The following is a 14,333-nucleotide window of genomic DNA, read 5'->3' on the forward strand; positions in this document are numbered from 1 at the left end:
ATTTCAGTGCTATTTGAACCAGGAACTTGATTCAGAGATGTGCTTTTAGTGAGGGACAAGGAAAGGCAGGGATCAGTGCACCCAGATTCAAAGTACTAAGCAAAATGCCTGCATCCACACAAAGACATGTTATTTGTGGAATAAATATAACATACAACCAATCCACATCTGACTGCCTTTCCCTCCTCTCCACATCTTCTTTGTCTTTACATGCTGACCTCTTTGACTCAGACATTATTCAGTCCCACATCTGCAAGACATGTCAAGCATGCTGTTGATGCTCTTTGTAAGTAAACATCCTATGAAGACGTAGATCCAGAGTATTTACTGGGCTCCAGCAAGAGTAATTGAAGAGAGTTCTCTGCCCTTGGTTATTCAGGAAGTTTGATTAGATGATGTATTGGTCCCATTTGGTCTTTAATAATCTTTAAATATATGGCTTTAATCCAACATCCACTGAAGTCTTCAGAAAAAACAATGACTTCAACAACCTTTGGTTCAGAGCCACTCTACTAAACTTACAGAGCTTGCATGGCACTTCACAAATATGTGGTTATCTTGCCAGGTATTTATAATTCTTGCTCATGATGATGGTATTTCACTAACTTCTCAAAAAAAAAAAACAAGTAGATGCTAGTAGAAGAGACCACAGCCTATCCAAGGACCATACCACGACCCCTTGGAAACCCAGAGGAAGCACAAAACATTAGTCAAATACACATCTATTGATGGAGGCATGAGTGAAGCCAAGAGCCCATCTGAATAAGTGGAAAAAGTATTAAAAAGAGGAATACATTTTTTCATTAAAAACTGTTCACTTAACTCTTAACTGCAAGTTATTTTCAAGAGCCTAGAAGGAAGTGAATCATACTCATTAGGAAAATCAGCCTCCTCTCAATCAATCTCATGACGCAACCTCTACTGTGCAGAGTTATTGCACTGGAGATAATCGCATGGATTTCATGAATGATGCATTTGTATAGAAGGTAACCTTTATATATCCACCAGAATGCAGCTACCTTCAGGGTGCCACCAGTACAGCTGTGTGCAGTAGCAGGGTGCTGTGCTTGTAAACAAAGTTTGGGTAGGAATGAAGGAGCTACAATGTTGAGTCTTATGAAAAGGACGTCCTCATGGTCCAAATTGCTTTTAAATTGACACAGCTGGTAGCTATCAATCTGGGTGACCTGACAGCTCTGACTACTGTCACTTTTCAGAAACAAGATGTCAACACATTGCATCTGTGCTAACACTGGTTTCTGTGTGTGATCATCTACTGTGACCTCTCAGACAATACCTTTTCACTGGTTGTGCCATCTGAATTGAAGAAGAGGCAATTAAGTTTGGCAGGCCTTCCGGATCTGTGTTTCCTACTCAGCAGGAGGGCAACAGTGGTGATACTGACTAACCCTCTTCAACCACCCTCTCAGTAAAGAAATATCTTTCTAATATCTAGTCTGATCCTCCCCTGATGCAGCTTTGAACCATTCTCAAATGTCCTATCACACTGGATACCAGGGAGAAGTGATCAGCACCTCCATCTCCACTTCCTCTCCTCAGGAAGATGTAGAGAGCAAGTAGTTTACAATTTCTTTAGAAGCTTCCTATCCTGATTCTACATAGGGCAGACTTAGCTGGGGTGATCAGATACATCTATCTCAGCACAAAGATGGAACAACAGCACCTTCAGCTCTCCATGAATTTCACACATGCTGTACACACACCAGAAAACAAGCCAGTTCCCTGATTTCTGGAGAGGAACTGGTGAAGATAAGACCATGACACTGCTAGTGCAAAAATGAAGCTCAAAGTACAAAAAATTGCAATCCGAAAACAAAGTCTACAGACATTTCATTCACTCAGGTCCAGCTCTTGGAGCTCAGGATTTGCCAGTTCCACTACAGGATGCAACTTAGCGGTTCCATCTTGAGAGGTACTTCAGAGTGAGATGGAGTCTTTGCCTTCTCCCCTCTCTGAGATTGTATCTTGTCATAAGGCTGTGTGCAGTGACTACTTCTATTCAAAATCCAGGAAAATAGTTTGAAAAGGTTCTACCACTGAGCTCACAAATCAGAAGGGGACTGAAAAAAATGCTGCTTGGGTATATCCTAAATTGCTGCTTGCATGTAGGTGCCTCTGTAGAGCAAATAAACTCTTCGACACAAGTGTTTTGCCCATGAATACAGTCACTGGCTTACAAGATAGGGAGCTATAGAGTTAATGACCACTGTGTTGTACCATGGGGACCACAATGGCAACACAAAAAGTTTAATCCTTTGTGGCTGAAATTTCCTCGTCCCTCAGACCAACCATCCTCCCGGGGCATCTCTTGCTGCAGTGTCTGTAAGAGCATTCAGCAGTAGACAGGAGGCAGTGCAGATCATAATCTGTCACTGAACTAGAGGACATGAGAGACAGGTGTCAGGGGACTGTGGTGGGAGCAGTCTTGTCAGGCACACTGTCTATAGAACAGAATAGAACAGCATTCCCCTCCCAGGCAGCCCCTGGGAAGGGAGAAAGAGGATTTTGATGGCTGAAGCAAGGACTTGAGAATCTGCTCCCAGCTGCGATGCTGACTCACCAAGCACACTAGACAAAGAGGGGTTTTGAACTTGGCAACTGGTTGCTGCCTGCCGTGGCTAGCTTCCTCTCCTGAAGAAGGCAGCTCCTCCTTTGATGTATCTGTGCAAGACACCCTCGCTCTTAAAAGCCTGGTGGAAACGGGATTTCTTTGCTTCCCCGCCCCTTGATTTTTGTGTTTGGGCTGGCAGAATCATAAGGCAATTTAAATGTTCGCTCCAGAGGGGACAAGAGGAAAGAAAACCAATGGCCAAATAACTCCGGAAGAACAGAACTGCCTCCAGGGATTTCCTCTTCACCCTGCCCTCTCATCAGCTGAGAGATATTCAACATTGCCCTGCTCTGCCAGTCACTGCATATTTTATACCGTGGCTATGAAGGGTCCATTTGTATTCTGTTTCTCTCTTTCGTCATATCTATTATAAACGAGGAGTGTCTGGGAACTCTCCCAGGGAAGATTTGCCTGGATGGCTATAGATATTTTATAGTCAAATTGTGAGAGTAAACCAGCTTTCGAGTTCTGTAGAGGGGAGGAAAAGGTAATAAAAGAGTTATTAAAAAAAATAAATAAATGTCGGGATTTTATATGGATTCTCTTCATAGTGACAGAGCTTCAGTTTGCTCCATGATGGAGCTGGAGCTGCTAGGAGAGGCTTGGGCTGGGAGATGCCCTCTTGCTGGCACTCTCTGCCAATAGAAGCAATCTGATATGCTCCTGCAAAGTGATACAGTTGGCACATCAGGCCTGGAATCTGGCTTGGTAAGAATGGGCTAGCATGAGGTGAACCAGGGACTAGGGTCATGTCTACAGGCATCAAGGAGAGCTGGATATATGGGAAGCACGATTTGGCCCAGGGGTTGTAGCTGCCTTATGTTTACGTTCTTATTGTTGCATGTGAAACAGGTAGGAGGCCAGGATCTGTCTCTCCATTCAACAGAAGTCACAGTGAGGAGCTTTTTATTTGAGAGAGGGCACTCTCCTCCAACCCAAGACTAGAGAAGAATAGCTAAAGAAACTTGTTTTGACTTCAGGCACTTCCTCAAGGAATTCTGCCACCAAGGACATCAAGCTTGGCACCAACCAAGCAAGCTAAAGCTTTCTGGCAGGGTTTCACAACCGCCACACAGGCAAAACCAGTCAGGGGATAACCAACGTGCATTAGACATGCAGATCGCACCATTAGACCTGATGGTGAAACAGAGCATGTTCCAAACATGGGTTCATTTGTGCAAGTGAAGGGATGAGGAGAGCTATGCTGGAGTGCTGCAGCATGGTAGTCAGGAAAAAGACCAAATAGCATTAGAATTAGTAAGTAGCATAAAAGGAATGATGAAAACCAGACAATTTTAGGATTACTAGGCATTCTTGTTTTTCCTGAAGAGGTCTCAGTTTCATGCAAGTCCAAGATGCAGAAGAGAATACAAAATTATTACAGAATATCATGACTGGCTCTGAAATAAACTCCAGAGTAGAGAGTAGATACAAGTAGATACCTGTAGGCAGATAGATTGTGTGTTTGCTAGGCCAAGCCACATATTCCACAGGCTAAGAGAAGAACTTCTCATTTCTTTCTCTTTCATTCTCTGACTCTATCTAGTCAGCCTAACTTAAAAATAATTTATTCGCTCTCAGCTCAGCAGCACCCACTCTGGAAATCATCGTATGGCATTAGAGAGCCTATCCACCTCATACAAATTTATCAGCCCCTTTGTTCAACAAGGGAAGAATGGTGAGCAGGCTGGGCCAGCAACATTGACTACAAAGAAAAAAATCAACAGATACAAATGATGCCTAAAGCAGAGGAATAGAAATGGCTCTGAGCAGGTTTCTCAAGTCTTGGGAGTCACTCTCTCTTTTGCTTTTGTCAGTTTGCGGATGGAGCAAATGAACAAACAGTTAAATGCTAAGAGACAAAACTCTGTAATGAACTGATTCTCTGGCATGTCCACCCTGCTCCATCTCCAGACAGACAACCACATGAGAGCTGTAAAACAGAGATTGCTTCCAAATGCAAGCAAAAGCTGATGGGCTTCTACTTTCCTTGTGAAATGAACTTGGAATTATGACACACAGCTTTATTCCTAAAGGAGACAAAGCAAGAGAGGCCACCTCCCTCCACATCTTGCCTTGCCAGTCTCCACCTGGTCTGGACCACACTTCATTGTAATCACAAAGAATGAGATCCCTTTCAAAGTCTTCAGGAGAAGACATGAAGGAATTAGGCAGCAAAGATCTATGCATTCAAAGGTGTATGCATGTGGTTAGGTAATGGTCAGACTCAATGATCTTAAAGGTCTTTCCAACTGAAATGATTGTATGAGCACAAAAGACAATTGCAGGGAACAAAGGAGTTTGCCAGCCAGCATTAATAGCTGGACTCTGATAGATAAGCAAGACCAGCAGGTCCAGGAAAACTTGGTGTGAACCAACACTGACAGTGCTGTCTGCCTGAGCAACCTGCCAGCCCTGGTATGGGGTGCTCCCTGCTCCACAGCAAGGCACAGCCTGGTTGCAGGGGGAATATAGTTGCATATAAACATCTTTGACTAGCCAGACTGAGTGCAGACAGCAAATATGAGCCCTCAGAGCAAAGACAGAGATGGAGACCTGCTCAATGAACCACAGCCCAGCCCTTACCTCCCAGCACCCAAGAGGTCAGGGTTTCACCTTCACCCCACTGAGGAGATCCCAGCTTTTGCAGCTTAACCTCTCTGCTGTGCCACACAGGCACAGAGACTCAGGAATGTGTTCCTTCCCAGTGACATCAACAGTGCTGAGCAGAGAGCTGTTAATTAACCCCGTTTATTGAAGGGCGGACACATTCCTGCTCGGGCCCTGATTTTTCAGTCAGACTCCAGTCCAGCAGGTGATTAATAACCTAGCGTGCTGTGGGAAGAGTGCATCTATTATTCAAATTAATGAAATTATAATCAAGAGGTGACGAATTAGCAATTGCTCCTTGACTGGATATGGAAACTCATTAGTGTGCCAGGCACTTCTATGGTGCTCACTGCACTCAGAGGCTTACAGTTAGGGAGAGGGAGTCAGGCAGAGCAGACAGCCCCTTGGCATAGATGTGGGAACACACATCCTGCCCAACCCAAAATAGCTGTTCCCACCACAGAGCCAGCCTGTCCCACAAAGTCCCTCCCCCTCTGTTTCCAGTGTAAAGACTGTTCACCTGCTGTCCTCCTGCCTGTAGCAAAGTGGCTCTGGTTGTGAGCAAGGAAAACGTATGCATGCAGGTACAATGTTCTTTTTGGTGGCAGGTAGGGAGCCTTATGCTAAAGGAACAGTGAAGCCAGAGGGGAAGGGGTGATGGCTGTCTGCCATCAAGTATCTGAAAGCAGCAACCCACTCTGGTGCTTTGAGCACTGGAGTAGGACTCCCACCCTTCTGAATCACTGTTTGCAGCTGGCAGAGCAACGGACTGGAAGCCCTCTCTGACAGCCTGCAGTAGGCTGTGATTACCCTTCCCGAGAGGGTACTCACCAATGTGCTTCCCATACATGTGGTAGTAAAAGGAGACACAGTAGTACTTGGCAGTGATGTTGTAGAGGGGGCTGATGAGCCGGGCTTTGTCTCCAGTCACGCGGGGCCGGGATGCCTCAATGAACATGTAATAACCTACAGAACGAGAGGGAAAGGTGGGGAAAGGCAACGTGCACTGGCTCTGCCTTCCTGCAAGCAATGGGATGCCAGAGGCTGGGAGACATGGTCTTGCTCTTCCCATCTGCTCTGCACCTACTGTGATCCTAGCTAGAGACATCTGCAGGATGTCTGCACTGCCTCCTTTGTCTCTGCAGTATTTAGGAGAGATGCTGTGAGAACACACAGCAGGTGAATCCCTTGAACATGCACTCACACATCTGTCTGGGTGCAAAATAGGTCTTTCTCCTGCAACATGAAGAGCTCCAGGACTAACTGCACTGTGCAAGGAGAAAACCAGAAAGAGGAGGGAGAAGCCTAATTTTCTTCCCTCAAGCAGAGGGAAGAGCAGATTCTGTATATCTGGCCTAAACAATACTGTTGTCTAAAGAAGAGCAATACCAAAACAGTTGTTAGCTCAGGGAGGAATAAATTAGCTATTTAATTTGTTGGCATTATTTTCAGTGCTCAATCAGGCTGGTGTACTGAACACTAATGGGAAAAGCCATTTCCTTAGCTGGACATTGGACGTTTCCCATTTTTTCTGAATTTAAAGATCTGTACTTGTACACAAAATTACTTTTCTCATTAGAGAAAGAGGGAAGTAATATCCAGCTAAAATGGGAGCATGTACTCCATGCACAGTTAATGTGAGTAATACATGCCATCAGTCTCCTTCAGCTAGGGATGAGCACTTGCTGCCACCTCACAGGTAGCTCCCACTCAGTCTTTCATGATCCTGCTTGGTACTGAGAAGATCTGTTGGCATCCTTGAGACCTTCTTTGAGGAAACACCTGGCTAAAAGCAGCAGGGCTGTGTCTAGGTGTTAGAGATGTTCTTCTACCTGTTTATCCATTTTTTACTTCAAAACTAGCACCAAGTGGGACAAGGGCATTAAGCAGCAGGCAATTAGCTGGTAACATAATGCTCACTCTATTCCCTTAAAGTCGTGGGTGTTTTAATTGTGTGTTTAATATCGATCAGTCACATGCAAATTAACTGCCTGTTCCTTGCACCCTGTGCAGAGGAGAAGCATGTTGTCTGGAAAGCAGATCAGCACCCAACCAGCCTCCAGGACTCCTAACAAGCAATGGCATGCATCTCAGTTTCACAGCCTAGTCAAAAGGAACCCAGACGTGTGCCTACCCTCCGGCGTACCGCTGATGTCCGTGGGGGGCCCTGTGTTAACGGTGCGCTTGGGGTTCTGGGTCAGGGCGTTCTGACGGGTCCAGTCAAAGTTGTCCATCTTGTCCTGCATGAAGCCACAGATCTTCTCATCCTCAAAGCGGCAGGTGTTATCTATGGGGAAGGGAAGGGCCTGGTCAGCTACTGCCTTTCAAACCTTCTCCCCAAGGCTGCCTGGGTGCTTGCAGCAAGTCTCACACCGCCGCTACATCACCACTCAGGCTCTGTGTCAAGCTGGGGACAGTTGCACAGGCCCTCTCCTCAGAAGAAAGCTGAAAAGGAATATATCTGTGATTAGTATGATTAAGGAAGGGTCAGTACAGGCTGGTGGATGTGATGGCCTGACAAAACCAAAGAAAGGCTGTTAGGGCTAAAGAGAAAGACAGATGCTGCTAGGAGGTCTAAGGGGCCAAACATAGAGAAGGGTAAAAAGAACATTGAAGGCAAACAGGCCAGAAGGGCTTTTAAACCAGAACAACTCGATGGTAAAATAATTTCCCCAAGAGTGAGTAAAAATCACCAGCAGATGACCCCCTTTGGGCTATACATATCGAAGTAAACTATGACACACATGAAAAAAATCAGCTGTGGAGAAGAGGTCAGCTCAGTGCTACAAATGTGTCAGTTAGCTAGAGTACATTCAATTTCTACCGGCTAAAAGGCAAATTTGATATTGCAGCCTATGCTGGTTCCCCTCACAAAATAAGTCATGTAGGTAAAAGATTTTTATGTAGGATCGTCCACATATGCAACAGGGTTTCGTTTTATTACTACCACAAGACATCACATCCTGCAGCAATATTGTAAGACAGGTGAAAAATCTTGTGCAGAGACATAACTCAATATGGACTTGCAGAGATTGGAATTAATTGGACTTGACTAGGCTGACAATGGTAACCCTTGTAGTAAAAAAGTAGTTCCTGAGCCACTGAAACAAAGGCCAAGAAACAGCTTTGCACTGCTGACACAGTGGCAGAGGGATGGAGGAAACCAGCAGAAAAGAAAGAGAAAACAGATCCAATGTGAAAATTGCTTTGTGTTCTGTAATGTCTCTGGGCAAAAACCAGAGCTGGAGAATGGGCTGACAGTGGGATCTCAGACCTTATGAGTGCTACAGACACAGTAAGCAAAGATCTCTTCACCTTTTGCCTTTATATAGGAGGAGGAAAGTATGCTATGAAATGGAAAGATAAAGTACTTAACAGCCATGAAGGAACACATACAGAAAGGAAGACATGTTTCTTTCTAAGGACTTAGGATATGCTAGAAATCTCATCCATGGCATGGTGGTACAAGACACAACTGTTTGGGGTTTACCTCCTCACACTGTTCTTGTTATCATGCCCAGATGAAGAGAAACCCAAATATCTACTTGGGCCCTTGCATTCCAGTATCTTCAGTGGTGGTTTGCTCTGGTTCCTGGGTAGGAGGGTTCCTATCCTAGCATGTCTGACTCTGGCAGAACATGCAGGGTAGAGCAGGGTCAGCAACTGATGGGCTGGGTGCCATGGATGGGATGGGCAAGGGAAGCTTTCTGTAATGCCAGAGCCAAAAGCTCCACATACGGTATGCTGTGATGGTGGGAGCTTCACTCACCTACCATGCACACCAAAAATCTGCTATCTCGTCACAAAGAAGAAAGACTACGCAGGAAATGAACAGCATCTTCATTCTGAGATGCTGCACCTCCTGGTTCCTAACCTGCAGCTAAGGTCCCCTCCATCCCCTTCCATTTGGAAATGAAAATGGCTGCCATCCAAACAGACATCAAAAGCCTGCACACTCCTGTGGTAGAGAAATGGTTTCCCTCCTCTTGCCTGTCTCTCTCCAGCATTCCACCAAAGCAGTGAGAAAAGAGGAGGCTGCCTTCTCCTGTGGCCCGTAAAAATATCTCCACCACCACAGGTTGGGCACTGGTGCTGCACACTGAGGGCTTCTTTGATGACCTTGAACCAAGGCAGCTGGATTTTCTGTAAGATCAATGGGAGATGTGGCTCCTGCCAGCTCAGCCACAACCACTGGGAGGTTGGCTGGGCTGGCCACTTAACTGCTGATTAACCCTGGATAAGTGCTTTCCATTCAATCCTCTCATTTCTAATTAGCATCCTAATCCAAATTAGCTACTGCTCCGCACAGGGGGGCACATGGCAGCTGGAAGTGAAGAAGGAGGGAGGAGTGGGGAATGTCAGGGCAGATGCCTGTAAGGTGTGAGGCAGGGCAGCTACATGAAATGGGGAGACCTCTTTCATCCCCAGCACAAGGAGACGGAGGGGAGAAAACAGTGAAAGCAGCTTCTGAGGTTCCTTCCCCAACCCTCATGGCCAATAGAAGAGAGTTCATGGCTGTATGTGACATCTGTTGGTCGTCAGAGGAGAGTCTGGAGCCCACAAGCTTTCTGATATTGCTAGGTTGGTGTAACACTCCTGCCTTCTCTTCACTGGACTTAAGACAAACATTTGCATAGCTCCACAAACTGCCAGCTGCAGTTAGAAGGCAAAAATTTTCTTTTACAATGGCATTATCCACCATGACTGTCCTTTTGCAATCAAAGGGACTGGGATGGCTTTCACCTCTGTTTTGCATGTGGACCTTCAGAAGAGAAGGGTGACACCTTTCAGGAAAAAAGCAGAGCAGAAAGCTGTAACACAAAGTCCAACCAGGCAACTGTCCAACAAAGGACAAGACACAGAAACCAAAGAGGCAAACTAAGGAGAAAGTCCAATCTCAGGCAGAGATCAGGGAAGGCTGTGTGAGATAAGAGGACTAAGGAGAGTGCCAAGGCACTGGTCCTGTCAGCTGATAGACTACTGTGTTTCCTTTGTAAGAAGTCCCAGAAAACCATGTGATAAAACTACTCAGAGAAAAAGACTTGAAAGATTGAAGAGAACTCTTTTAATGCCAAACTTCATCCCCTTTTAATTGAAGAGAACTCTTCTAATGCCCTGACTTCATCCTCTCCTCTCACACAGATATAGCTACTTCCAGAACACAACACTTTCAGCAGAGGGCATAAAGTAGAAAAGGGTCTCATGCACTGCAGATGGGATCAAGCTTATGTGCAACACCATTGGTTATGCAAGAGTTTATAACTACAGCACATTGCCACTGCTTACCTTGGGACCTCAAGGCACTTTACAACTAATGAATGAAGATTTTAGACATCTTTATGAGGTAGCAATGTCTCTTCCTATGTATCTTCTGCATTATGCGTGAGGAATCAGATGCTTGGAAGTATAGAGAGACATGTTTAACATCACAGCAGGCAGTGACAAAGCTGGAAACAGAACGCAAGTGCTCTGACTCCTGGTCCTTTGGTTTAAAGCAAGTCACAGGAAGGCAAAGCTCTGGTGTTTCTTCTAGCTAGGAGGTGCTCAGAGTAAGCAGGAGATGTTAAGTGTGGTTTGGGACACCACCAGCATGTCACCTCTCCATGGTTATTAGCAAGGCTTACCAGAAGAAACCTAGCAGATCCAAATGAAAGGGAAACTTTTAAATGAACTGCTGTGTCTCAGAGGCCACAGCAGTGATCTAACTGTTGATCTCAGCTATGTGAAGCAAACCTTCTTGCAGACTCACATCATCTGCCAAGGATCCTGGCTCAGCACTGCAGTGCAAAGGAAGCTTCCTGTTTAAAAATTAAACAACCAATTTAAATATTGAACACAGAAGTTGTTCTCTGGATTGTTAGAGGCAAGGTGGAGGTGGCAGGGGAGCTGGTTCTTCAAAGACTGGAGTTAGTGCTGTCTTCACCAAACAGATTTCCTTGGCAAGCTTTGCAGTGGCAGCAACTCAAAGTGCAGGGATATTTGCTCTTGGTTATAGACACCTCCCTGCACCTCCAGGAGAGAGACCCTCTGCTGTGGCTATTAGCATTTCACGTTGCTTTGCCTTCTTGAGAAACATAATGGAGGTTTTCATTTCAAGTCCTTAGGGAGAAGCTATCCCTGGTCCCAAAATTCTGGCTGCCAAATGAATGCAAAAAATAGTAATTCTATTCTAGCTGTGGACCATGGATGAATAGCAAATGGAATGCACTTGAATAAAATTGCCTTTGTCATTTAGTTGTGGTTTGGTGACTGAAACTGGCTTGGACCATAGGGGACCATGCTCTGAGTCTCAGCTCTGTTGCAATCCTGCTGTGTGACCCACAGGTTATCACTTTCTCTCTGGAGATCAGTTTCTCCATCTAGATGAAGACAATGAAAACTGTATTGTGACCTCAAAGAGTGCTGGGATCTAAGAAACAGCATTTAACAACTTTTCTGTGGTAAGTTTCTAAAGCATTTATAACCAGTATTGGAATGAAGCTTCACAATACCCATAACTGGCTGGGTCATACTGGATTGCCCCCTGCTTTAACATATTCATCTGTGACAAGGGGATAACACAGCCCAGACAATTCTGTTTGCCACTACGATACAAGGAATTGGTGGTAGTCACTTTTTTAGCCTTTGCATTACACATATTCCTGACAAATGGGCAAAAATTGGGGATCCAAACTAAACACCAGGCTCACATCTCATTCACATAGGTTCATACTGGGCCAACGGGTTCAGATTCCTCTGGACTAGAAGATGTTATCAGGAAGTGTACACACAAGCACCAGACAGTAAGCAATCATCCAGGGTAACTGAAAAAAACCCAGCATCGGCTACTGATGACCACCCACTGTACTTGACCATGATCCCAAAATATTTTAACACCACACACAGCAACACTGCAGATACAGGAAAAGGAAGGGTAAGACTTACTGGCCAAGAGTGAAAAACTAACAACAATCCCATATGTTTCTTATTGCCCTCAATGCTGAGGCTGCAAGGCTACATCTGCTAGAACAAGGGAAACAAAACCATCCACTGCTGATGAGCTGGAATAGCTTGAGGGGTAGCACTGCAGGGTTTGTGTTAGGAAGTGAGGCCTATATCCTAATGAAATTGCAAGTGAGATGTAAGAAGGACACAGCAGATTCCCTAGGGCTGGAATTTAGTCTCGACTTTAAAACGATCACTTATTCTAGGAGATCTTTAAGGTAATACCTTAGAGTTACAGTCAGTCTTACTGCTGACCTCTAAATAGTTGAAATTCTCAATGTCTTTTATTCACGTCCTCTGCTTTTACTTTGCTTTTGCTTTATAACCCTAGTACTTGGCTCTGTAACCACACCGCACGCATGCCCACCCCAATGTCATTAACATCTTATTAGGCTGAGAGAGAAAATGCATGAAGAAATAATTGTATTAAGTGACTCTCAGAGTTTGTAAATTAATCACCATTGTGCATGCCCTTGTATCAGGCTGCCAGAGGCATTAATCATTTAATTTTTGCCTTTCACTTAAGAGCTCTCAATATTTGCTCCCAGAATTTGGCTGGGCAACCTAACTTTTGCGATCCTGTTTCAGCCCTTTTCCCTGGGATGGAGGTAATGAGGAAATTGGGAAAATAAGAGGTAGTAGCAGGCATTTCCATGTTACTCGGACAAGAACCTGATTACTGAGATGTGCTCTGGAGACAGAGCTAAGAGCCTCTTCTGTGCTTGACTTTAGGAAGCTAATCTCAAGGCATGAACTCACTGGGCAGGATCTTGATGCATCACCCAGAGGTCTCAGTATCAATCACAGGCTTGGTGACTTGTATCAAGGAGAAACCTCAAGTGAAGTTTTCTGTGTGAAAATACAAATGTGGCTGAGTTATCCTTCACGTGTAACTTTCATGCAATCATTCTGGCCTCAGCCAAGCTGCCAAAGCATCCCCAGGCAAGGAGTCAGAAGGGTCAGTTTATGAAGACCCCAAAAGACTGACACAATTAGGACGAGGTTGCTCTAGCTTTACCAGTGATTTATGTACTGTAGAAGCAAATGGAAAAAGGCCAGATTTTGTTACTTCCACCTGAAGGCTGGGACACTTGCCTCCTTCAGCGAGTACTGAGGGACACATTCTGGAGTGGATCCCCTGCAACATATTCAGTGTTCCCCAGCAAGTCTTCTAGGGAGAATGTTTAAAGAGGATTAGAAAGTGGGGGAAAAGCAAAGTAAAAGAAATCAGAAATTAGAGACATAATATCCTTCTGACTATAAGAAGCTCCTACTCTCAAGCCCAATATGGTTCACCAAACCATCCTTAGAGTGTGAACTTGCAAGAGTGAATGACTCATGGCCTCCTTAACAAGAAAACCCCATATCCTGATTCCTGGCTGCCATTGCCCAACTATGGCTTCTCCTTCCCACTTCTCCCTTCAGTGCAGAAGTAGCACTTGCCTACACATACACAGACCAATACATAGAAAGATTGAATGCTGACTCAGCAGCTGGAAACAGGGAGGGGAAAAAACAGCTACATGGAACCAACTGCATCTCATGAAGCACCAGCAAGTAGTCTGCCCATCTCTGCCCAAGAGTGTTCCCTGGGCTTACACAGAACAATCAAAACAAAAGGACTTTGTTTCATCCCCTGAAGATCACTTCACCACTAATTACAGCACAACAGAAATCTTCTTTTCTGCTTGACGGGCACCACCACACACTTATTAAAGACTTCTTTCAGAATTAGTGAGTAGTCTGAGTGCTAAGTAAAGAGAGTTTGTGACCAGAGGTCACGACCAGAAGGTCAAGTAAATAGTGATGACACTGGAGGGGAAGAAGAAAGGAACTGTGCTCAAGAAGTTTGCAAGAGGAACTAGATCTGAGTTGGACACTACTCCATACCAGCCTGCAGTTATAACAAGTGGTATCTTTCCTGGTCAGAAGAGGACGGAACATATACATGCATTTTGGGAAGCATTTAATAACCTACTTATTGGATACAGACTGCTAATGTTAGATGGAGGGCAGATTCAGCATCACAGCCTATCAAGTCACAAAGATGTCAGGTGTAAGTAGGAGGCATCTTTGGCGTATATCTACTGGCAATGACTCAAGGTAC

General features: G+C 45.0%; 1 protein-coding gene across 1 annotated transcript in view; it reads right to left on the reverse strand.

Moving 5' to 3' along the window:
* MDGA1 (MAM domain containing glycosylphosphatidylinositol anchor 1) overlaps window positions 1-14,333 on the reverse strand; it is a 154,386-nt gene that overhangs the window by 12,989 nt on the left and 127,064 nt on the right. The window contains exons 13-14 of the mRNA XM_054398519.1: window positions 7,377-7,529; window positions 6,074-6,208 (exon numbers count right to left, since the gene is read on the reverse strand). Coding sequence (XP_054254494.1) covers window positions 6,074-6,208; window positions 7,377-7,529 — 288 coding nt within the window. The remainder of the gene's footprint in view (window positions 1-6,073; window positions 6,209-7,376; window positions 7,530-14,333) is intronic.

The sequence above is a fragment of the Indicator indicator genome, chromosome 2, assembly GCF_027791375.1.
Source record: "Indicator indicator isolate 239-I01 chromosome 2, UM_Iind_1.1, whole genome shotgun sequence".
In the NCBI taxonomy this organism is placed as follows: domain Eukaryota; kingdom Metazoa; phylum Chordata; class Aves; order Piciformes; family Indicatoridae; genus Indicator; species Indicator indicator.